The sequence below is a fragment of the Scyliorhinus torazame genome, chromosome 27, assembly GCF_047496885.1.
Source record: "Scyliorhinus torazame isolate Kashiwa2021f chromosome 27, sScyTor2.1, whole genome shotgun sequence".
NCBI classification, from domain to species: Eukaryota; Metazoa; Chordata; class Chondrichthyes; order Carcharhiniformes; family Scyliorhinidae; genus Scyliorhinus; species Scyliorhinus torazame.
The window spans coordinates 32268659-32294124 of NC_092733.1; the positions used below are offsets into that span (position 1 = coordinate 32268659).

At 67.3% G+C, this 25466-nt stretch overlaps 1 protein-coding gene across 3 annotated transcripts in view; it reads left to right on the plus strand.

Annotated features, from left to right (window-relative positions):
- The window catches only part of mvb12a (multivesicular body subunit 12A), a 120328-nt gene that overhangs the window by 84787 nt on the left and 10075 nt on the right, over positions 1-25466 (plus strand). For all 3 annotated transcript variants that reach the window (XM_072491230.1, XM_072491229.1, XM_072491228.1), the window contains exon 8: positions 20403-20455. In XM_072491230.1, coding sequence (XP_072347331.1) covers positions 20403-20455 — 53 coding nt within the window. The remainder of the gene's footprint in view (positions 1-20402; positions 20456-25466) is intronic.

Here is a 25466-nt window from a genome sequence, read left to right on the forward strand (position 1 = left end):
CTCTCCTCCCCCGCCATCCACTCTCCCGTTCTCCTCCCCTGCCATCCACTCTCCTCCACCACCATCCTCTCTCCCGCTCTCCTCTCCCGCCATCCACTCTCCCGCTCTCCTTCTCCCGCCATCCACTCTCCCGCTCTCCTCCCCGCCACCCACTCTCCCGCTCTCCTCCCCCGCCGTCCACTCTCCCGCTCTCCTCCACCGCCGTCCACTCTCCCGCTCTCCTCCCCCGCCGTCCACTCTCCCGCTCTCCTCCCCGCCGTCCACTCTCCCGCTCTCCTCCCCCGCCGTCCATTCTCCCGCTCTCCTCCACCGCCGTCCGCTCTCCTCCGCCGCCATCCACTCTCCCACTCTCCTCCGCCGCCATCCACTCTCCCAGTTTCCTCCCCCACCATCCACTCTCCCACTCTCCTCCACTGCCATCCACTCTCCTCCCCCGCCATCCACTCTCCCGTTCTCCTCCCCTGCCATCCACTCTCCTCCACCACCATCCTCTCTCCCGCTCTCCTCTCCCGCCATCCACTCTCCCGCCATCCACTCTCCCGCTCTACTCCCCGCCATCCACTCTCCCGCTCTCCTCCCCGCCACCCACTCTCCCGCTCTCCTCCCCGCCATCCACTCTCCTGCTCCCCTCCCCCGCCATCCACTCTCCCGCTCTCCTCCACCGCCGTCCACTCTCCCGCTCTCCTCCACCGCCGTCCACTCTCCCGCTCTCCTCCACCGCCGTCCACTCTCCCGCTCTCCTCCACCGCCGTCCACTCTCCCGCTCTCCTCCACCGCCGTCCACTCTCCCGCTCTCCTCCACCGCCGTCCACTCTCCCGCTCTCCTCCACCGCCGTCCACTCTCCCGCTCTCCTCCACCGCCGTCCACTCTCCCGCTCTCCTCCACCGCCGTCCACTCTCCCGCTCTCCTCCACCGCCGTCCACTCTCCCGCTCTCCTCCACCGCCGTCCACTCTCCCGCTCTCCTCCACCGCCGTCCACTCTCCCGCTCTCCTCCACCGCCGTCCACTCTCCCGCTCTCCTCCACCGCCGTCCACTCTCCCGCTCTCCTCCACCGCCGTCCACTCTCCCGCTCTCCTCCCCGCCGTCCACTCTCCCGCTCTCCTCCCCCGCCGTCCACTCTCCCGCTCTCCTCCCCCGCCGTCCACTCTCCCGCTCTCCTCCCCCGCCGTCCACTCTCCCGCTCTCCTCCCCCGCCGTCCGCTCTCCTCCCCGCCGTCCGCTCTCCTCCCCGCCGTCCGCTCTCCTCCCCCGCCGTCCGCTCTCCTCCCCCGACGTCCGCTCTCCTCCCCCGACGTCCGCTCTCCTCCCCCGACGTCCGCTCTCCTCCCCCGACGTCCGCTCTCCTCCCCCGACGTCCGCTCTCCTCCCCGACGTCCGCTCTCCTCCCCCGACGTCCGCTCTCCTCCCCCGACGTCCGCTCTCCTCCCCCGACGTCCACTCTCCCGCTCTCTGCCACCACCATCCACTCTCCCGCTCTCCTCTGCCACCATCCACTCTCCCACTCCCCTCCACCGCCATTTACTCTCCCACTCTCCGCCACCCACTCTCCTCCACCGCCATCCACTGTCCCGCTCTCCTCCGCCACTATCCGCTCTGCCAGTCTCCTCCACCACCATCCACTCTCCCACTCTACTCCACCGCCATCCACTCTCCCACTCTCCTCCGCCGCCATCCACTCTCCCACTCTCCCCCACCGCCATCCACTCTCCCAGTTTCCTCCCCCACCATCCACTCTCCTCCACCACCATCCACTCTCCTCCACCGCCATCCACTCTCCCACTCTCCTCCGCCGCCATCCACTCTCCCACTCTCCTCCGCCGCCATCCACTCTCCCGCTCTCCTCCCCCGCCATCCACTCTCCCGCTCTCCTCCCCCGCCGTCCGCTCTCCTCCCCCGCCGTCCGCTCTCCTCCCCCGCCGTCCGCTCTCCTCCCCGCCGTCCGCTCTCCTCCCCCGCCGTCCGCTCTCCCACTCTCCTCCGCCGCCATCCACTCTCCCACTCTCCTCCGCCGCCATCCACTCTCCCACTCTCCTCCGCCGCCATCCACTCTCCCACTCTCCTCCGCCACTATCCGCTCTGCCAGTCTCCGCCACTATCATCCACTCTCCTCCGCCGCCATCCACTCTCCCGCTCTCCTCCCCCGCCGTCCGCTCTCCTCCCCGCCGTCCGCTCTTCTCCACCGCCATCCACTCTCCCACTCTCCTCCGCCGCCATCCACTCTCCCACTCTCCTCCGCCACTATCCGCTCTGCCAGTCTCCGCCACTATCATCCACTCTCCTCCGCCGCCATCCACTCTCCCACTCTCCTCCGCCGCCATCCACTCTCCCACTCTCCTCCGCCGCAATCCACTCTCCCACTCTCCTCCACCGCCGTCCACTCTCCCGGTCTCCTCCACCGCCGTCCACTCTCCCGCTCTCCTCCACCGCCGTCCACTCTCCCGCTCTCCTCCACCGCCGTCCACTCTCCCGCTCTCCTCCACCGCCGTCCACTCTCCCGCTCTCCTCCACCGCCGTCCACTCTCCCGCTCTCCTCCACCGCCGTCCACTCTCACGCTCTCCTCCACCGCCATCCACTCTCCCGCTCTCCTCCACCGCCGTCCGCTCTCCTCCCCGCCGTCCGCTCTCCTCCCCCGCCGTCCGCTCTCCTCCCCCGCCGTCCGCTCTCCTCCCCGCCGTCCGCTCTCCTCCCCGCCGTCCGCTCTCCTCCCCCGCCGTCCGCTCTCCTCCCCGCCGTCCGCTCTCCACCCCCGCCGTCCGCTCTCCTCCCCCGACGTCCGCTCTCCTCCCCCGACGTCCGCTCTCCTCCCCCGACGTCCGCTCTCCTCCCCCGACGTCCGCTCTCCTCCCCCGACGTCCGCTCTCCTCCCCGACGTCCGCTCTCCTCCCCCGACGTCCGCTCTCCTCCCCCGACGACCGCTCTCCCGATCTCCTCCACCGCCGTCCACTCTCCCGCTCTCCTCCACCGCCGTCCACTCTCCCGCTCTCCTCCCCCGCCGTCCACTCTCCCGCTCTCCTCCACCGCCGTCCACTCTCCCGCTCTCCTCCCCCGCCGTCCACTCTCCCGCTCTCCTCCACCGCCGTCCACTCTCCCGCTCTCCTCCACCGCCGTCCACTCTCCCGCTCTCCTCTACCGCCGTCCACTCTCCCGCTCTCCTCCACCGCCGTCCACTCTCCCGCTCTCCTCCACCGCCGTCCACTCTCCTCCACCGCCGTCCACTCTCCCGCTCTCCTCCACCGCCGTCCGCTCTCCTCCCCGCCGTCCGCTCTCCTCCCCCGCCGTCCGCTCTCCTCCCCCGCCGTCCGCTCTCCTCCCCGCCGTCCGCTCTCCTCCCCCGCCGTCCGCTCTCCTCCCCCGCCGTCCGCTCTCCTCCCCGCCGTCCGCTCTCCACCCCCGCCGTCCGCTCTCCTCCCCCGACGTCCGCTCTCCTCCCCCGACGTCCGCTCTCCTCCCCCGACGTCCGCTCTCCTCCCCCGACGTCCGCTCTCCTCCCCCGACGTCCGCTCTCCTCCCCCGACGTCCGCTCTCCTCCCCCGACGTCCGCTCTCCTCCCCCGACGTCCGCTCTCCTCCCCCGACGTCCGCTCTCCTCCCCCGACGTCCGCTCTCCTCCCCCGACGTCCGCTCTCCTCCCCCGACGTCCGCTCTCCTCCCCCGACGTCCGCTCTCCTCCCCCGACGTCCGCTCTCCTCCCCCGACGTCCGCTCTCCTCCCCGACGTCCGCTCTCCTCCCCCGACGTCCGCTCTCCTCCCCGACGTCCGCTCTCCTCCCCCGACGTCCGCTCTCCTCCCCCGACGTCCGCTCTCCTCCCCCGACGTCCGCTCTCCTCCCCGACGTCCGCTCTCCTCCCCCGACGTCCGCTCTCCTCCCCCGACGTCCGCTCTCCTCCCCCGACGTCCGCTCTCCTCCCCCGACGTCCGCTCTCCTCCCCCGACGTCCGCTCTCCTCCCCCGACGTCCGCTCTCCTCCCCGACGTCCGCTCTCCTCCCCCGACGTCCGCTCTCCTCCCCGACGTCCGCTCTCCTCCCCCGACGTCCGCTCTCCTCCCCCGACGTCCGCTCTCCTCCCCCGACGTCCGCTCTCCCCCACCGCCATCCACTCTCCCGCTCTCTGCCACCACCATCCACTCTCCCGCTCTCCTCTGCCACCATCCACTCTCCCACTCCCCTCCACCGCCATTTACTCTCCCACTCTCCGCCACCCACTCTCCTCCACCGCCATCCACTCTCCCGCTCTCCTCCGCCACTATCCGCTGCCAGTCTCCTCCACCACCATCTACTCTCCTCCACCACCATCCACTCTCCCACTCTCCTCCACCGCCATCCACTCTCCCACTCTCCTCCGCCGCCATCCACTCTCCCACTCTCCCCCACCGCCATCCACTCTCCCAGTTTCCTCCCCCACCATCCACTCTCCTCCACCACCATCCACTCTCCTCCACCGCCATCCACTCTCCCGTTCTCCTCCCCCACCATCCACTCTCCCACTCTCCTCCGCCGCCATCCACTCTCCCGCTCTCCTCCCCCGCCATCCACTCTCCCGCTCTCCTCCCCCGCCGTCCGCTCTCCTCCCCCGCCGTCCGCTCTCCTCCCCCGCCGTCCGCTCTCCTCCCCGCCGTCCGCTCTCCACCCCCGCCGTCCGCTCTCCTCCCCCGACGTCCGCTCTCCTCCCCGACGTCCGCTCTCCTCCCCCGACGTCCGCTCTCCTCCCCCGACGTCCGCTCTCCTCCCCCGACGTCCGCTCTCCCGCTCTCTGCCACCGCCATCCACTCTCCCTCACCGCCATCCACTCTCCCGCTTTCCTCCACCGCCATCCACTCTCCCCCACCGCCATCCACTCTCCCACTCTCTGCCACCACCATCCACTCTCCCGCTCTCCTCTGCCACCATCCACTCTCCCACTCCCCTCCACCGCCATTTACTCTCCCACTCTCCGCCACCCACTCTCCTCCACCGCCATCCACTCTCCCGCTCTCCTCCGCCACTATCCGCTCTGCCAGTCTCCTCCACCACCATCTACTCTCCTCCACCACCATCCACTCTCCCACTCTCCTCCACCGCCATCCACTCTCCCACTCTCCTCCGCCGCCATCCACTCTCCCACTCTCCCCCACCGCCATCCACTCTCCCAGTTTCCTCCCCCACCATCCACTCTCCTCCACCACCATCCACTCTCCTCCACCGCCATCCACTCTCCCGTTCTCCTCCCCCACCATCCACTCTCCCACTCTCCTCCGCCGCCATCCACTCTCCCGCTCTCCTCCCCCGCCATCCACTCTCCCGCTCTCCTCCCCTGCCATCCACTCTCCTCCACCACCACCCTCTCTCCCGCTCTCCTCTCCCGCCATCCACTCCCGCTCTCCTTCTCCCGCCATCCACTCCCCTCCCCGCCATCCACTCTCCCGCTCCCCTCCCCCGCCATCCACTCTCCCGCTCTCCTCCCCCGCCATCCACTCTCCCGCTCTCCTCCACCGCCGTCCACTCTCCCGCTCTCCTCCACCGCCGTCCACTCTCCCGCTCTCCTCCACCGCCGTCCACTCTCCCGCTCTCCTCCACCGCCGTCCACTCTCCCGCTCTCCTCCACCGCCGTCCACTCTCCCGCTCTCCTCCACCGCCGTCCACTCTCCCGCTCTCCTCCACCGCCGTACACTCTCCCGCTCTCCTCCCCCGCCGTCCGCTCTCCTCCCCCGCCGTCCGCTCTCCTCCCCGCCGTCCGCTCTCCTCCCCCGCCGTCCGCTATCCTCCCCGCCGTCCGCTCTCCTCCCCGCCGTCCGCTCTCCACCCCCGCCGTCCGCTCTCCTCCCCCGACGTCCGCTCTCCTCCCCCGACGTCCGCTCTCCTCCCCCGACGTCCGCTCTCCTCCCCCGACGTCCGCTCTCCTCCCCCGACGTCCGCTCTCCTCCCCCGACGTCCGCTCTCCTCCCCCGACGTCCGCTCTCCTCCCCCGACGTCCGCTCTCCTCCCCCGACGTCCGCTCTCCTCCCCCGACGACCGCTCTCCCGATCTCCTCCACCGCCGTCCACTCTCCCGCTCTCCTCCCCCGCCGTCCACTCTCCCGCTCTCCTCCACCGCCGTCCACTCTCCCGCTCTCCTCCCCCGCCGTCCACTCTCCCGCTCTCCTCCACCGCCGTCCACTCTCCCGCTCTCCTCCACCGCCGTCCACTCTCCCGCTCCCCTCCACCGCCGTCCACTCTCCCGCTCTCCTCCACCGCCGTCCACTCTCCCGCTCTCCTCCACCGCCGTCCACTCTCCCGCTCTCCTCCCCCGCCGTCCGCTCTCCTCCCCCGCCGTCCGCTCTCCTCCCCCGCCGTCCGCTCTCCTCCCCCGCCGTCCGCTCTCCTCCCCCGCCGTCCGCTCTCCTCCCCGCCCTCCGCTCTCCTCCCCCGCCGTCCGCTCTCCTCCCCCGCCGTCCGCTCTCCTCCCCCGCCGTCCGCTCTCCTCCCCGCCGTCCGCTCTCCTCCCCGCCGTCCGCTCTCCACCCCCGCCGTCCGCTCTCCTCCCCGACGTCCGCTCTCCTCCCCCGACGTCCGCTCTCCTCCCCCGACGTCCGCTCTCCTCCCCCGACGTCCGCTCTCCTCCCCCGACGTCCGCTCTCCTCCCCCGACGTCCGCTCTCCTCCCCCGACGTCCGCTCTCCTCCCCGACGTCCGCTCTCCTCCCCCGACGTCCGCTCTCCTCCCCCGACGTCCGCTCTCCTCCCCCGACGTCCGCTCTCCTCCCCGACGTCCGCTCTCCTCCCCGACGTCCGCTCTCCTCCCCCGACGTCCGCTCTCCTCCCCCGACGTCCGCTCTCCTCCCCCGACGTCCGCTCTCCTCCCCCGACGTCCGCTCTCCTCCCCCGACGTCCGCTCTCCTCCCCCGACGTCCGCTCTCCTCCCCCGACGTCCGCTCTCCTCCCCCGACGTCCGCTCTCCTCCCCCGACGTCCGCTCTCCTCCCCCGACGTCCGCTCTCCTCCCCCGACGTCCGCTCTCCTCCCCCGACGTCCGCTCTCCTCCCCCGACGTCCGCTCTCCTCCCCCGACGTCCGCTCTCCTCCCCCGACGTCCGCTCTCCTCCCCCGACGTCCGCTCTCCTCCCCCGACGTCCGCTCTCCTCCCCCGACGTCCGCTCTCCTCCCCCGACGTCCGCTCTCCCGCTTTCCTCCACCGCCATCCACTCTTCCCCCACCGCCATCCACTCTCCCGCTCTCTGCCACCACCATCCACTCTCCCGCTCTCCTCTGCCACCATCCACTCTCCCACTCCCCTCCACCGCCATTTACTCTCCCACTCTCCGCCACCCACTCTCCTCCACCGCCATCCACTCTCCCGCTCTCCTCCGCCAATATCCGCTCTGCCAGTCTCCTCCACCACCATCTACTCTCCTCCACCACCATCCACTCTCCCACTCTCCTCCACCGCCATCCACTCTCCCACTCTCCTCCGCCGCCATCCACTCTCCCACTCTCCCCCACCGCCATCCACTCTCCCAGTTTCCTCCCCCACCATCCACTCTCCTCCACCACCATCCACTCTCCTCCACCGCCATCCACTCTCCCGTTCTCCTCCCCCACCATCCACTCTCCCACTCTCCTCCGCCGCCATCCACTCTCCCGCTCTCCTCCCCCGCCATCCACTCTCCCGCTCTCCTCCCCCGCCGTCCGCTCTCCTCCCCCGCCGTCCGCTCTCCTCCCCCGCCGTCCGCTCTCCTCCCCGCCGTCCGCTCTCCACCCCCGCCGTCCGCTCTCCTCCCCCGACGTCCGCTCTCCTCCCCCGACGTCCGCTCTCCTCCCCCGACGTCCGCTCTCCTCCCCCGACGTCCGCTCTCCTCCCCCGACGTCCGCTCTCCTCCCCCGACGTCCGCTCTCCTCCCCCGACGTCCGCTCTCCCGCTCTCTGCCACCGCCATCCACTATCCCCCACCGCCATCCACTCTCCCGCTTTCCTCCACCGCCATCCACTCTCCCCCACCGCCATCCACTCTCCCGCTCTCTGCCACCACCATCCACTCTCCCGCTCTCTGCCACCACCATCCACTCTCCCGCTCTCCTCTGCCACCATCCACTCTCCCACTCCCCTCCACCGCCATTTACTCTCCCACTCTCCGCCACCCACTCTCCTCCACCGCCATCCACTCTCCCGCTCTCCTCCACCACCATCTACTCTCCTCCACCACCATCCACTCTCCCACTCTCCTCCACCGCCATCCACTCTCCCACTCTCCTCCGCCGCCATCCACTCTCCCACTCTCCCCCACCGCCATCCACTCTCCCAGTTTCCTCCCCCACCATCCACTCTCCTCCACCACCATCCACTCTCCTCCACCGCCAACCACTCTCCCGTTCTCCTCCCCCACCATCCACTCTCCCACTCTCCTCCGCCGCCATCCACTCTCCCGCTCTCCTCCCCCGCCATCCACTCTCCCGCTCTCCTCCCCTGCCATCCACTCTCCTCCACCACCACCCTCTCTCCCGCTCTCCTCTCCCGCCATCCACTCCCGCTCTCCTTCTCCCGCCATCCACTCCCCTCCCCGCCATCCACTCTCCCGCTCCCCTCCCCCGCCATCCACTCTCCCGCTCTCCTCCCCCGCCATCCACTCTCCCGCTCTCCTCCACCGCCGTCCACTCTCCCGCTCTCCTCCACCGCCGTCCACTCTCCCGCTCTCCTCCACCGCCGTCCACTCTCCCGCTCTCCTCCACCGCCGTCCACTCTCCCGCTCTCCTCCACCGCCGTCCACTCTCCCGCTCTCCTCCACCGCCGTCCACTCTCCCGCTCTCCTCCACCGCCGTCCACTCTCCCGCTCTCCTCCACCGCCGTCCACTCTCCCGCTCTCCTCCACCGCCGTCCACTCTCCCGCTCTCCTCCACCGCCGTCCACTCTCCCGCTCTCCTCCACCGCCGTCCACTCTCCCGCTCTCCTCCCCCGCCGTCCACTCTCCCGCTCTCCTCCCCCGCCGTCCACTCTCCCGCTCTCCTCCCCGCCGTCCACTCTCCCGCTCTCCTCCCCCGCCGTCCACTCTCCCGCTCTCCTCCCCCGCCGTCCACTCTCCCGCTCTCCTCCCCCGCCGTCCACTCTCCCGCTCTCCTCCCCCGCCGTCCACTCTCCCGCTCTCCTCCCCCGCCGTCCACTCTCCCGCTCTCCTCCCCCGCCGTCCACTCTCCCGCTCTCCTCCCCCGCCGTCCACTCTCCCGCTCTCCTCCCCCGCCGTCCACTCTCCCGCTCTCCTCCCCCGCCGTCCACTCTCCCGCTCTCCTCCCCCGCCGTCCACTCTCCCGCTCTCCTCCCCCGCCGTCCACTCTCCCGCTCTCCTCCCCCGCCGTCCACTCTCCCGCTCTCCTCCCCCGCCGTCCACTCTCCCGCTCTCCTCCCCCGCCGTCCACTCTCCCGCTCTCCTCCCCCGCCGTCCACTCTCCCGCTCTCCTCCACCGCCGTCCGCTCTCCCGCTCTCCTCCACCGCCGTCCGCTCTCCCGCTCTCCTCCACCGCCGTCCGCTCTCCCGCTCTCCTCCACCGCCGTCCACTCTCCCGCTCTCCTCCACCGCCGTCCGCTCTCCTCCACCGCCGTCCACTCTCCCGCTCTCCTCCACCGCCGTCCACTCTCCCGCTCTCCTCCACCGCCGTCCACTCTCCCGCTCTCCTCCACCGCCGTCCACTCTCCCGCTCTCCTCCACCGCCGTCCACTCTCCCGCTCTCCTCCACCGCCGTCCACTCTCCCGCTCTCCTCCACCGCCGTCCACTCTCCCGCTCTCCTCCCCCGCCGTCCACTCTCCTCCCCCGCCGTCCACTCTCCCGCTCTCCTCCCCCGCCGTCCACTCTCCCGCTCTCCTCCCCCGCCGTCCACTCTCCCGCTCTCCTCCCCCGCCGTCCACTCTCCCGCTCTCCTCCCCCGCCGTCCACTCTCCCGCTCTCCTCCACCGCCGTCCACTCTCCCGCTCTCCTCCACCGCCGTCCACTCTCCCGCTCTCCTCCACCGCCGTCCACTCTCCCGCTCTCCTCCACCGCCGTCCACTCTCCCGCTCTCCTCCACCGCCGTCCACTCTCCCGCTCTCCTCCACCGCCGTCCACTCTCCCGCTCTCCTCCACCGCCGTCCACTCTCCCGCTCTCCTCCACCGCCGTCCACTCTCCTCCCCCGCCGTCCACTCTCCCGCTCTCCTCCCCCGCCGTCCACTCTCCCGCTCTCCTCCCCCGCCGTCCACTCTCCCGCTCTCCTCCCCCGCCGTCCACTCTCCCGCTCTCCTCCACCGCCGTCCACTCTCCCGCTCTCCTCCACCGCCGTCCACTCTCCCGCTCTCCTCCACCGCCGTCCACTCTCCCGCTCTCCTCCACCGCCGTCCACTCTCCCGCTCTCCTCCACCGCCGTCCACTCTCCCGCTCTCCTCCACCGCCGTCCACTCTCCCGCTCTCCTCCACCGCCGTCCACTCTCCCGCTCTCCTCCACCGCCGTCCACTCTCCTCCCCCGCCGTCCACTCTCCCGCTCTCCTCCCCCGCCGTCCACTCTCCCGCTCTCCTCCCCCGCCGTCCACTCTCCCGCTCTCCTCCCCCGCCGTCCACTCTCCCGCTCTCCTCCACCGCCGTCCACTCTCCCGCTCTCCTCCACCGCCGTCCACTCTCCCGCTCTCCTCCACCGCCGTCCACTCTCCCGCTCTCCTCCACCGCCGTCCACTCTCCCGCTCTCCTCCACCGCCGTCCACTCTCCCGCTCTCCTCCACCGCCGTCCACTCTCCCGCTCTCCTCCACCGCCGTCCACTCTCCCGCTCTCCTCCACCGCCGTCCACTCTCCTCCCCCGCCGTCCACTCTCCCGCTCTCCTCCCCCGCCGTCCACTCTCCCGCTCTCCTCCCCCGCCGTCCACTCTCCCGCTCTCCTCCCCCGCCGTCCACTCTCCCGCTCTCCTCCACCGCCGTCCACTCTCCCGCTCTCCTCCACCGCCGTCCACTCTCCCGCTCTCCTCCACCGCCGTCCACTCTCCCGCTCTCCTCCACCGCCGTCCACTCTCCTCCCCCGCCGTCCACTCTCCCGCTCTCCTCCACCGCCGTCCACTCTCCCGCTCTCCTCCACCGCCGTCCACTCTCCCGCTCTCCTCCACCGCCGTCCACTCTCCCGCTCTCCTCCACCGCCGTCCCCTCTCCCGCTCTCCTCCACCGCCGTCCACTCTCCCGCTCTCCACCACCGCCGTCCACTCTCCCGCTCTCCTCCCCGCCGTCCACTCTCCCGCTCTCCTCCACCGCCGTCCGCTCTCCTCCACCGCCGTCCACTCTCCCGCTCTCCTCCGCCGCCATCCACTCTCCCACTCTCCCCCACCGCCATCCACTCTCCCAGTTTCCTCCCCCACCATCCACTCTCCTCCACCACCATCCACTCTCCTCCACCGCCATCCACTCTCCCGTTCTCCTCCCCCACCATCCACTCTCCCGCTCTCCTCCCCTGCCATCCACTCTCCTCCACCACCACCCTCTCTCCCGCTCTCCTCTCCCGCCATCCACTCCCGCTCTCCTTCTCCCGCCATCCACTCCCCTCCCCGCCATCCACTCTCCCGCTCCCCTCCCCCGCCATCCACTCTCCCGCTCCCCTCCCCCGCCGTCCACTCTCCCGCTCTCCTCCCCCGCCGTCCACTCTCCCGCTCTCCTCCCCCGCCGTCCACTCTCCCGCTCTCCTCCCCCGCCGTCCACTCTCCCGCTCTCCTCCCCCGCCGTCCACTCTCCCGCTCTCCTCCCCCGCCGTCCACTCTCCCGCTCTCCTCCCCGCCGTCCACTCTCCCGCTCTCCTCCCCCGCCGTCCACTCTCCCGCTCTCCTCCCCCGCCGTCCACTCTCCCGCTCTCCTCCCCGCCGTCCACTCTCCCGCTCTCCTCCCCCGCCGTCCACTCTCCCGCTCTCCTCCCCGCCGTCCACTCTCCCGCTCTCCTCCCCCGCCGTCCACTCTCCCGCTCTCCTCCACCGCCGTCCGCTCTCCTCCACCGCCGTCCACTCTCCCGCTCTCCTCCACCGCCGTCCACTCTCCCGCTCTCCTCCACCGCCGTCCACTCTCCCGCTCTCCTCCACCGCCGTCCACTCTCCCGCTCTCCTCCACCGCCGTCCACTCTCCCGCTCTCCTCCACCGCCGTCCACTCTCCCGCTCTCCTCCACCGCCGTCCACTCTCCCGCTCTCCTCCACCGCCGTCCACTCTCCTCCCCCGCCGTCCACTCTCCCGCTCTCCTCCCCCGCCGTCCACTCTCCCGCTCTCCTCCACCGCCGTCCACTCTCCCGCTCTCCTCCACCGCCGTCCACTCTCCCGCTCTCCTCCACCGCCGTCCACTCTCCCGCTCTCCTCCACCGCCGTCCACTCTCCCGCTCTCCTCCACCGCCGTCCACTCTCCTCCCCCGCCGTCCACTCTCCCGCTCTCCTCCACCGCCGTCCACTCTCCCGCTCTCCTCCACCGCCGTCCACTCTCCCGCTCTCCTCCACCGCCGTCCACTCTCCCGCTCTCCTCCACCGCCGTCCACTCTCCCGCTCTCCTCCACCGCCGTCCCCTCTCCCGCTCTCCTCCACCGCCGTCCACTCTCCCGCTCTCCACCACCGCCGTCCACTCTCCCGCTCTACTCCCCGCCGTCCACTCTCCCGCTCTCCTCCACCGCCGTCCGCTCTCCTCCACCGCCGTCCACTCTCCCGCTCTCCTCCACCGCCGTCCGCTCTCCTCCACCGCCGTCCACTCTCCCGCTCTCCTCCACCGCCGTCCCCTCTCCCGCTCTCCTCCACCGCCGTCCACTCTCCCGCTCTCCACCACCGCCGTCCACTCTCCCGCTCTCCTCCCCGCCGTCCACTCTCCCGCTCTCCTCCACCGCCGTCCGCTCTCCTCCACCGCCATCCACTCTCCCGCTCTCCTCCACCGCCGTCCGCTCTCCTCCCCCGACGTCCGCTCTCCTCCCCCGACGTCCGCTCTCCTCCCCCGACGTCCGCTCTCCTCCCCCGACGTCCGCTCTCCTCCCCCGACGTCCGCTCTCCTCCCCCGACGTCCGCTCTCCTCCCCCGACGTCCGCTCTCCTCCCCGACGTCAGCTCTCCTCCCCGACGTCAGCTCTCCTCCCCCGACGTCCGCTCTCCTCCCCCGACGTCCGCTCTCCTCCCCCGACGTCCGCTCTCCTCCCCGACGTCCGCTCTCCTCCCCCGACGTCCGCTCTCCTCCCCCGACGTCCGCTCTCCTCCCCCGACGTCCGCTCTCCTCCCCCGACGTCCGCTCTCCTCCCCGACGTCCGCTCTCCTCCCCCGACGTCCGCTCTCCTCCCCCGACGTCCGCTCTCCTCCCCCGACGTCCGCTCTCCTCCCCGACGTCCGCTCTCCTCCCCCGACGTCCGCTCTCCTCCCCCGACGTCCGCTCTCCTCCCCCGACGTCCGCTCTCCTCCCCCGACGTCCGCTCTCCTCCCCCGACGTCCGCTCTCCTCCCCCGACGTCCGCTCTCCTCCCCCGACGTCCGCTCTCCTCCCCCGACGTCCGCTCTCCTCCCCCGACGTCCGCTCTCCTCCCCCGACGTCCGCTCTCCCGCTCTCCTCCCCCGACGTCCGCTCTCCTCCCCCGACGTCCGCTCTCCTCCCCACCATCCACTCTCCCGCTCTCCTCCCCGGACGTCCGCTCTCCTCCCCCGACGTCCGCTCTCCCGCTCTCTGCCACCGCCATCCACTCTCCCCCACCGCCATCCACTCTCCCGCTTTCCTCCACCGCCATCCACTCTCCCCCACCGCCATCCACTCTCCCGCTCTCTGCCACCACCATCCACTCTCCCGCTCTCCTCTGCCACCATCCACTCTCCCACTCCCCTCCACCGCCATTTACTCTCCCACTCTCCGCCACCCACTCTCCTCCACCGCCATCCACTCTCCCGCTCTCCTCCGCCACTATCCGCTCTGCCAGTCTCCTCCACCACCATCTACTCTCCTCCACCACCATCCACTCTCCCACTCTCCTCCACCGCCATCCACTCTCCCACTCTCCTCCGCCGCCATCCACTTTCCCACTCTCCCCCACCGCCATCCACTCTCCCAGTTTCCTCCCCCACCATCCACTCTCCTCCACCACCATCCACTCTCCTCCACCGCCATCCACTCTCCCACTCTCCTCCGCCGCCATCCACTCTCCCGCTCTCCTCCCCCGCCATCCACTCTCCCGCTCTCCTCCCCCGCCGTCCGCTCTCCTCCCCCGCCGTCCGCTCTCCTCCCCCGCCGTCCGCTCTCCTCCCCCGCCGTCCGCTCTCCTCCCCCGCCGTCCGCTCTCCTCCCCCGCCGTCCGCTCTCCTCCCCCGCCGTCCGCTCTCCTCCCCCGCCGTCCGCTCTCCCACTCTCCTCCGCCGCCATCCACTCTCCCACTCTCCTCCGCCGCCATCCACTCTCCCACTCTCCTCCGCCACTATCCGCTCTGCCAGTCTCCGCCACTATCATCCACTCTCCTCCGCCGCCATCCACTCTCCCGCTCTCCTCCCCCGCCGTCCGCTCTCCTCCCCGCCGTCCGCTCTTCTCCACCGCCATCCACTCTCCCACTCTCCTCCGCCGCCATCCACTCTCCCACTCTCCTCCGCCACTATCCGCTCTGCCAGTCTCCGCCACTATCATCCACTCTCCTCCGCCGCCATCCACTCTCCCACTCTCCTCCGCCGCCATCCACTCTCCCACTCTCCTCCGCCGCAATCCACTCTCCTCCACCGCCGCCCACTCTCCCGCTCTCCTCCACCGCCGTCCACTCTCCCGCTCTCCTCCACCGCCGTCCACTCTCCCGCTCTCCTCCACCGCCGTCCACTCTCCTGCTCTCCTCCACCGCCGTCCACTCTCCCGCTCTCCTCCACCGCCGTCCGCTCTCCTCCACCGCCGTCCGCTCTCCTCCACCGCCGTCCGCTCTCCTCCCCCGCCGTCCGCTCTCCTCCCCCGCCGTCCGCTCTCCTCCCCCGCCGTCCGCTCTCCTCCCCCGCCGTCCGCTCTCCTCCCCCGCCGTCCGCTCTCCTCCCCCGCCGTCCGCTCTCCTCCCCCGCCGTCCGCTCTCCTCCCCCGCCGTCCGCTCTCCTCCCCCGCCGTCCGCTCTCCTCCCCCGCCGTCCGCTCTCCTCCCCCGCCGTCCGCTCTCCTCCCCCGCCGTCCGCTCTCCTCCCCCGCCGTCCGCTCTCCTCCCCCGCCGTCCGCTCTCCTCCCCCGCCGTCCGCTCTCCTCCCCGCCGTCCGCTCTCCACCCCCGCCGTCCGCTCTCCTCCCCCGACGTCCGCTCTCCTCCCCCGACGTCCGCTCTCCTCCCCCGACGTCCGCTCTCCTCCCCCGACGTCCGCTCTCCTCCCCCGACGTCCGCTCTCCTCCCCCGACGTCCGCTCTCCTCCCCCGACGTCCGCTCTCCTCCCCCGACGTCCGCTCTCCTCCCCCGACGTCCGCTCTCCTCCCCCGACGTCCGCTCTCCTCCCCCGACGTCCGCTCTCCTCCCCCGACGTCCGCTCTCCCGATCTCCTCCACCGCCGTCCGCTCTCCCGCTCTCCTCCACCGCCGTCCGCTCTCCCGCTCTCCTCCCCGCCGTCCACTCTCCCGCTCTCCTCCACCGCCGTCCACTCTCCCGCTCTCCTCCCCCGCCGTCCACTCTCCCGCTCTCCTCCACCGCCGTCCACTCTCCCGCTCTCCTCCACCGCCGTCCACTCTCCCGCTCTCCTCCACCGCCGTCCACTCTCCCGCTCTCCTCCACCGCCGTCCGCTCTCCTCCCCCGACGTCCGCTCTCCTCCCCCGACGTCCGCTCTCCTCCCCCGACGTCCGCTCTCCTCCCCCGACGTCCGCTCTCCTCCCCGACGTCCGCTCTCCTCCCCCGACGTCCGCTCTCCTCCCCCGACGTCCGCTCTCCTCCCCCGACGTCCGCTCTCCTCCCCCGACGTCCGCTCTCCTCCCCCGACGTCCGCTCTCCTCCCCCGACGTCCGCTCTCCTCCCCCGACGTCCGCTCTCCTCCCCCGACGTCCGCTCTCCTCCCCCGACGTCCGCTCTCCTCCCCGACGTCCGCTCTCCTCCCCCGACGTCCGCTCTCCTCCCCCGACGTCCGCTCTCCTCCCCCGACGTCCGCTCTCCTCCCCCGACGTCCGCTCTCCTCCCCCGACGTCCGCTCTCCTCCCCGACGTCCGCTCTCCTCCCCCGACGTCCGCTCTCCTCCCCCGACGTCCGCTCTCCTCCCCCGACGTCCGCTCTCCTCCCCCGACGTCCGCTCTCCTCCCCCGACGTCCGCTCTCCCCCCCCGACGTCCGCTCTCCCCCACCGCCATCCACTCTCCCGCTTTCCTCCACCGCCATCCACTCTCCCCACCGCCATCCACTCTCCCGCTCTCTGCCACCACCATCCACTCTCCCGCTCTCCTCTGCCACCATCCACTCTCCCACTCCCCTCCACCGCCATTTACTCTCCCACTCTCCGCCACCCACTCTCCTCCACCGCCATCCACTCTCCCACTCTCCTCCACCGCCATCCACTCTCCCACTCTCCTCCGCCGCCATCCACTCTCCCACTCTCCCCCACCGCCATCCACTCTCCCAGTTTCCTCCCCCACCATCCACTCTCCTCCACCACCATCCACTCTCCTCCACCGCCATCCACTCTCCCGTTCTCCTCCCCCACCATCCACTCTCCCACTCTCCTCCGCCGCCATCCACTCTCCCGCTCTCCTCCCCCGCCATCCACTCTCCCGCTCTCCTCCCCCGCCGTCCGCTCTCCTCCCCCGCCGCCCGCTCTCCTCCCCCGCCGTCCGCTCTCCTCCCCGCCGTCCGCTCTCCACCCCCGCCGTCCGCTCTCCTCCCCCGACGTCCGCTCTCCTCCCCCGACGTCCGCTCTCCTCCCCCGACGTCCGCTCTCCTCCCCCGACGTCCGCTCTCCTCCCCCGACGTCCGCTCTCCTCCCCCGACGTCCGCTCTCCTCCCCCGACGTCCGCTCTCCTCCCCCGACGTCCGCTCTCCTCCCCCGACGTCCGCTCTCCTCCCCGACGTCCGCTCTCCTCCCCCGACGTCCGCTCTCCTCCCCCGACGCCCGCTCTCCTCCCCCGACGTCCGCTCTCCTCCCCGACGTCCGCTCTCCTCCCCGACGTCCGCTCTCCTCCCCCGACGTCCGCTCTCCTCCCCCGACGTCCGCTCTCCTCCCCCGACGTCCGCTCTCCTCCCCCGACGTCCGCTCTCCTCCCCCGACGTCCGCTCTCCTCCCCCGACGTCCGCTCTCCTCCCCCGACGTCCGCTCTCCTCCCCCGACGTCCGCTCTCCTCCCCCGACGTCCGCTCTCCTCCCCGACGTCCGCTCTCCTCCCCCGACGTCCGCTCTCCTCCCCCGACGTCCGCTCTCCTCCCCCGACGTCCGCTCTCCTCCCCCGACGTCCGCTCTCCTCCCCCGACGTCCGCTCTCCTCCCCCGACGTCCGCTCTCCTCCCCCGACGTCCGCTCTCCTCCCCCGACGTCCGCTCTCCTCCCCCGACGTCCGCTCTCCTCCCCCGACGTCCGCTCTCCTCCCCCGACGTCCGCTCTCCTCCCCCGACGTCCGCTCTCCTCCCCCGACGTCCGCTCTCCTCCCCCGACGTCCGCTCTCCTCCCCCGACGTCCGCTCTCCTCCCCCGACGTCCGCTCTCCTCCCCCGACGTCCGCTCTCCTCCCCCGACGTCCGCTCTCCTCCCCCGACGTCCGCTCTCCTCCCCCGACGTCCGCTCTCCTCCCCCGACGTCCGCTCTCCTCCCCCGACGTCCGCTCTCCTCCCCCGACGTCCGCTCTCCTCCCCCGACGTCCGCTCTCCTCCCCCGACGTCCGCTCTCCTCCCCCGACGTCCGCTCTCCTCCCCCGACGTCCGCTCTCCTCCCCCGACGTCCGCTCTCCTCCCCCGACGTCCGCTCTCCTCCCCCGACGTCCGCTCTCCTCCCCCGACGTCCGCTCTCCTCCCCCGACGTCCGCTCTCCTCCCCCGACGTCCGCTCTCCTCCCCCGACGTCCGCTCTCCTCCCCCGACGTCCGCTCTCCCGCTTTCCTCCACCGCCATCCACTCTCCCCCACCGCCATCCACTCTCCCGCTCTCTGCCACCACCATCCACTCTCCCGCTCTCCTCTGCCACCATCCACTCTCCCACTCCCCTCCACCGCCATTTACTCTCCCACTCTCCGCCACCCACTCTCCTCCACCGCCATCCACTCTCCCGCTCTCCTCCACCACCATCTACTCTCCTCCACCACCATCCACTCTCCCACTCTCCTCCACCGCCATCCACTCTCCCACTCTCCTCCGCCGCCATCCACTCTCCCCCACCGCCATCCACTCTCCCAGTTTCCTCCCCCACCATCCACTCTCCTCCACCACCATCCACTCTCCTCCACCGCCATCCACTCTCCCGTTCTCCTCCCCCACCATCCACTCTCCCACTCTCCTCCGCCGCCATCCACTCTCCCGCTCTCCTCCCCCGCCATCCACTCTCCCGCTCTCCTCCCCTGCCATCCACTCTCCTCCACCACCACCCTCTCTCCCGCTCTCCTCTCCCGCCATCCACTCCCGCTCTCCTTCTCCCGCCATCCACTCCCCTCCCCGCCATCCACTCTCCCGCTCCCCTCCCCCGCCATCCACTCTCCCGCTCTCCTCCCCCGCCATCCACTCTCCCGCTCTCCTCCACCGCCGTCCACTCTCCCGCTCTCCTCCACCGCCGTCCACTCTCCCGCTCTCCTCCACCGCCGTCCACTCTCCCGCTCTCCTCCACCGCCGTCCACTCTCCCGCTCTCCTCCACCGCCGTCCACTCTCCCGCTCTCCTCCACCGCCGTCCACTCTCCCGCTCTCCTCCCCCGCCGTCCACTCTCCCGCTCTCCTCCCCGCCGTCCACTCTCCCGCTCTCCTCCCCCGCCGTCCACTCTCCCGCTCTCCTCCCCCGCCGTCCACTCTCCCGCTCTCCTCCCCCGCCGTCCACTCTCCCGCTCTCCTCCCCCGCCGTCCACTCTCCCGCTCTCCTCCCCCGCCGTCCACTCTCCCGCTCTCCTCCCCCGCCGTCCACTCTCCTCCCCCGCCGTCCACTCTCCCGCTCTCCTCCCCCGCCGTCCACTCTCCCGCTCTCCTCCCCCGCCGTCCACTCTCCCGCTCTCCTCCCCCGCCGTCCACTCTCCCGCTCTCCTCCCCCGCCGTCCACTCTCCCGCTCTCCTCCCCCGCCGTCCACTCTCCCGCTCTCCTCCCCCGCCGTCCACTCTCCCGCTCTCCTCCCCCGCCGTCCACTCTCCCGCTCTCCTCCCCCGCCGTCCACTCTCCCGCTCTCCTCCCCCGCCGTCCACTCTCCTCCGCCGCCGTCCGCTCTCCGCTGCCACCATCCCCCCCCCCTCCCGCTCTCCGCTGCCACCATCCACTCTTTTAACCACACTTCTCTGGACACACTTTGAAAGTCCTGAAATTCTGTGGGTTTTCCAGACAGGACGCAGAAAGTTATCTTGGTATGCTCACCATTATAACTCGCTGAAATACAAAACTCTTCACTGTTAGACATAAGTCCATTCACACAGCTAGCCCAGTTTTCAGAGCTAAATTGCCCCTTAATTGGAAAAAAAAATAGGGTACTCTAAATTTTAAACAAAATCTGGAAAAAAAAAAGTTTGGGATGAGGAGCCAGTGTTGGGAGCGATGGATCGAGTTGTACTCAGCAGCTCTCTGTGCAGCACAAATTTAAAAATGAGAACCGTACTCTTAACCGTATAGCCCTCCTCCCGCGTCTCTCCAAGCTTCCCAGCCCTGTAGTCGTTCTTCTCTTAAGTAAAAGTTCATTTCACACCACCTCCCCTCATGGTGACAATCCCTGGGAAGCCTAGCCTCTGCAATACTTGATGAGGAAGCGATTGCTGCAGTGCTCATGGATCTCTCTCTCTCACAAGAGGGAACCCTCCCTGCTGACTGCTCTGTGAATCTTGCTACCTCTCAGAACATTGCATCACACCCTCCTTGATCCACACTAATCACCCACCCACCTAGGAGGAAGGGAGGGGAATGCTGCCCAGGGGATTTAACCTGCTGGAAAGTGCACGACTATACAGATGCTGGGATGGGAACAAGAAGGGGCTTGGCATTGATGCACCTCAAAGTCAAATAGCCTATTGACTTTCAAGGGTAGGCTTGTACTCTGATGCGGCATCGGCGAGGCTGACACCAGTGGACCATACAGTGGAAGCAGGGACGATAGTGACATTTAAGGGGCATCTTGACAGATACATGAATAGGATGGGAATAGAGGGATACGGACCCAGGAAGTGTAGAAGATTTTAGTTTAGTCGGGCAGCATTGTCGGCACGGGCTTGGAGGGCCGAAGGGCCTGTTCCTGTGCTGTACTTTTCTTTGTTCTTTGCTCATACCATGAGTCGGAGTTGGCTTCTAAAGGTGGCAGTGTAGTTTTGACTAGCTGTGGTAAGTTAAAATAATGGACCTGTTCACAACCCACCCTGTTTCTTTTCTCTTATTTGGCAGCGATGGATGGTGTCCCATTTGTTCTGCATCCCAGATTCGAAAGCAACGTGAATGTGAGTACAGCCCAAACCAGCGCAGTAGCCTTTGTCTTAATGAAGCAGCAGTGAGTTCTAAATCTGCCTCTCCTCCAGGTTTTTGTTGAATCGTATATTAGAAAGAGCTTGGTTTAATTTCCACACTCCTTACTGTCTGCTGGGCAATCAGCTGATGCAGCAATGATACGTTTGCAGGAGTTGCAGAACAGAATAAGAAATTAGTGAAGAGTTTTCTTCTTGTCATTTAGTACAATCCACCAGTTTCTGTCAGCTCTTTACAGGAGAGATCGAGAGGGTGGGTAGTGTCAACCTGCTGTGAATTGGTTCTCGGCCTTTTCAGACCAGAAAGCCCACCTGTGTCCGCGGCTTGGCTCCTGCTACTGACTGCTCTCCCGAGCCCACAGTTCACCCCGTGTTACTGACCATGTCCAGATTCCCCCGCTACCAACTACTGCCCAGTTTCCAGCCTTCCGCTGCTGACTGCAGTCGAGGGAGATCTCCCCCCGCCGCCACTCCCCCACTGCTCGCCCATGGCCAGGGACCAGCCCTCTGCTACTGGTTGCTATCCCAGGACTAGAGTGTGTGTGTGTGGAGATCGGGGGCGGTTAACTCTGGGACAGTGAAACGCAGCAACTCCTTCAAAATGAGAGTTGACAAATGACCTTTGAATTTACATCAGTGCCAGTTATAATGTTCTCGGCACATCTGGTTACTTTTGTTATTCATTCATAAATGTGGGCATCACTGGTCAGGCCAGTATTTGTTGCCCATCCCTAATTGCCACGTGGTGGCATCCAGAGGATTACCCGGAGTCTCTGGATTACTTGTCCAATGACAATACGCCACCACCTCCCCATTTAATTGGTTGATCTCATTGTTGTGAAAATGGGTGGGGAGAAACGGGAAACTATCGCGCAAGGCCCTGTCCGCAATTGGAGGAGTGTTTGGACTGGGTCCCATCACACCCACTCCCCAAAGGGAGCAGGGAGGGGAATTTCAGAGACTCCTAAGAGAGCGCAAATTAACACCTCTGCTATTGTGTATCTCCGATTTTAATCGCTCCACCATTGGTGGCCGTGCCTGAGCTGCGAGACCCGAAGTTCTGCAATACCCTCCCTAAACCGCCCTCTATCTCTCCACCTTGCCTTCGCCCTTTAAGAGCTCCTTAATAACCCATCTCTTTGACAAAGCACTTGATCTAATATCTCCTTACGTGGCTGGTGTCATACTTTGAGGTGCTTTGGAAAACCTTATTACATTAAAGGTGCTCAAGAAATATCTAATATACACTATCTCCTGTCACCACACTGGAACAGGAAGTTGGTGGCCGAGATCATCAATATAAGCCTGGAACAGGAGGTAAGCTGCCACTCCGCCCCAGGCGTAGACGCAGTGCTGCTGACGTCACCGCTGGGGGCCCGGTAAATGCTGCCCCCCCCCCCCCCCCCCCCCCACTGCCTGTAGACGATGGGTCTTCAGGGTGGCGGGAGGTGGTGAGGGGTCATGAGTAGGCATCGAGCAAGATGGTAAGTAAATCCCAATCACAGGCAGGTGATTTGGGATTCGGTGAACTCTGAACCATGGCGGAAGAAAAACCCATTCTATTGATGCTGCACTTGTTTAAGTATCTTCACATTGCTCAATGTTATGGCTGGCCCTATTCCTTGATGCAAGCAGCTACCTGTGGTTGGCAGTGGTGTCATGTGCACTGTGTCCACATACCGAACAAATTCACCCCCGGCAGCTGCTGTGGCAGCAAACGTAGTCACAAAGGTAAGTATTAGTTGTTGAGGCTGGATGGATCTCCTATTCACAGTGATGCGACCATCAATTCACTCGAAGACACGTGGAGAAGTAAACCGTGGTTTTAATCAGCTTAGAACTGAGCCTGCCTGCGACCGGGACAATACTGAAGGCGGCCCCGCAGGTCAGCTGCTCTTATACTTCCTGTGAAGGGGGTGGAGCCATGGACGGAGCCCGTACATGCCCCAACATATCCCCCTGTGGGTGAAGCCACACAATGGCCCATAGGTGGAGCCCACCGGGTTAATAACCTAACAGAACATAATACAGTGCACTGGTGAATTATCAGTAATTATACATTCACCCCCTGTTTAAAAATGAAGTCCGGTGGGGGTGATGGGCTCATAGATTCAGTCGGTCCGGTGCCCGGATCGTACATTGCGACCGCCAAAGCACTGGTGTTGCAGCCGCTTCGGGTGGCTGTGGAAGTGGGTCCGGAGCAGGCACAGGCGTGGACTCCGGGAGCGGCTCTTCCGGAGCTTCATTCCTGTGGACCGGTGCGGCGGGTGGGAGGGAGCGCGGGAACCATATAGGGGTAGTGGCGCTGAACATGGGAGGTTGGACGGGACATAGTGTGGGGGATGCAGTAGTGGGAGTGGTGTTGGAGCCTGCGGGCGCCAGGTCCTGGAGGGAGACGGTATCTTGCCGGCCATTGGGGTGTTCGACGTATGCATAGTGTGGGTTGGAGTGCAGGAGCTGGACCCTCTCTACCAGGGGGTCGGTCTTACGGCTCCGAACGTGTTTTCGGAGGAGGACTGGACCCGGTGTCATCAGCCAGGGCGGAAGCGAGGCCCCTGAGGTAGCTCCCTTCGGGAAAACAAACAAGCGGTCATGAGGAGTCTGGTTTGTGGCTGTGCAAAGGAGGGACCTGATAGAGTGGAGCGCATCGGGGAGGACCTCCTGCCAGTGAGAAACTGGGAGATTACTGGACCGCAGGGTCGGTAGGACGGTCTTCCAGACCGTCGCGTTCTCCCTCTCCACCTGCCTGTTTCCCCTGGGGTTATAACTGGTAGTCCTGCTCGAGGCGATGCCCTTACTGAGCAGGTACTGACGCAGTTCGTCGCTCATGAACGACGAGCCCCGTTCACTGTGGACATAATTGGGGAAACCAAACCGGGTGAAGACACTATGCAGGGCTTTGACTGTGGGAGTGGTCATATCGGGGCAGGGTACGGCAAACAGGAAGCGGGAGAACTCATCTATGATGTTGAGGAAGTATGTGTTGCGGTTATTGGAGGGGAGGGGCCCTCTGAAATCGAAACTGAGGCGTTCAAAGGGCCGGGATGCCTTTACCAGGTGGGCCTTATCCGGTCGATAGAAGTGCGGTTTACACTCCGCACAGATTTGGCAGTCTCTGGTTATCGCTCTGACCTCCTCGGTGGAGTAGGACAGTTTGCGGGCCTTGATGTAATGGGCGAGCCGGGTGACCCCCGGGTGGCAGAGGTCATTGTGGATAGCCCGCAGTCGGTCATCTTGCGTGCTGGCGCATGTGCCGCGGGACAGGGCATCTGGGGGCTCGTTGAGCTTCCCAGGACGATATACTATATCGTAGTTATAGGTGGAGAGTTTGATCCTCCACCTCAAGATCTATTCATTCTTGATCTTGCCGGGAGGGCAGCACAGGAGCACAGTGGTTAGCACTGCTGTCTCACGGCTCCGAGGTCCCAGGTTTGATCCTGGCTCTGGGTCACTGTCCGTGTGGAGTTTGCACATTATCCCCGTGTTTGCGTGGGTTTCACCCCCACAACCCAAAGATGTGCTGGTTAGGTGGATTGAACATGCTAAATTGCCCCTTAATTGGAAAAAATGAATTGGGTACTCTATATTTATATTTTAAAAAATTCTTGATCTTGGCCCGCTGCGTATTGTCAAACATGAAGGCAACCGATTGTTGGTCGGTGACGAGGGTGAACCTCCTACCAGTGAGGTAGTGCCTCCAGTGCCGTACGGCTTCCACGATGGCCTGGGCTTCTTTTTCGACTGAGGAGTGTCGAATTTCAGAGGTGGTGAGTGTAGCGCACAATGACTTACGAGAGAGACGAGAAGTGATGAAGTTGATTCAGGCTTTATTAAGCGAGACTTGTCCCCAGCAGTTCAGCAACAGAATGGAGCGGCGGGGAGAAGCTCGGGTTCTTATACTCCGCCTTCAGGGCGGAGTCAGGATCTGTCAGCCAATAGCATCACGGCTTCACAGTCCCACATGACCCCTAATACATACCACCACATTCACCCCTTGTTAAAAAGGAACCCGGCGGGGTGGTGGTTCGCATGGTGGTAGGGGTTTACAAGGCTGGCCCTGGAAGGAAAATTTCGGACATGTTACTACAGTTTTAGCCCTACACTGGGCTATGTACAAGTTTGTGAAACTTTTTTTTTGTTACAATACAACAACATTCTTGGTGTCACGCGGATGCCACGAGTCGAGCGGGCGGTCTGGTCTTCCTCGTCGATCGCCTCAGCCCCGGTGGTGGTGCAGGTGCTTGTTCAGGCGTTGTCGTCTCCGGGAGCATTTCGGTGTTTGTTCCTGTTTCACTCCTGGGCGGGCATGGGAGGAGGACCGATCCCCCCGGGAAGGGGGCGGTCGCGGGGTGCGTCGGTGGCAGGGAGGGGATGATCGGTGTCGGGGGGGTTTGTGTGTGTTGCCGGCGGGCGCCAGGTCCCGCAGGGAGACCGTGTCCTGTCGGCCGTCGGGGTACGCCACGTAAGCGTACTGCGGGTTCGCGTGGAGAAGGTGAACCCTCTCGACCAACGGGTCCGACTTGTGTGCCCGCACATGTTTCCGGAGCAAGATGGGTCCTGGGGCCGCCAGCCAGGTCGGCAGCGATGTTCCGGAGGAGGACTTCCTGGGGAAGACAAGGAGGCGCTCATGAGGCGTTTGGTTAGTGGTGGTACACAGCAGCGACCGGATGGAGTGGAGAGCATCCGGGAGTACCTCCTGCCACCGGGAAACTGGGAGATCCCTGGACCGTAGGGCCAGCAGGACGGTCTTCCAGACCGTGCCGTTCTCCCTCTCTACTTGCCCGTTCCCCCGGGGGTTGTAGCTGGTCGTCCTGCTCGAGGCTATGCCCTTGCTGAGCAGGAACTGGCGCAGCTCGTCACTCATGAAGGAGGACCCCCTGTCGCTATGGATATACACGGGGCAACCGAACAGTGTGAATATGGTGCCAAGGGCTTTAATGACTGTGGCCGCTGTCATGTCGGGGCAGGGGATGGCGAATGGGAAACA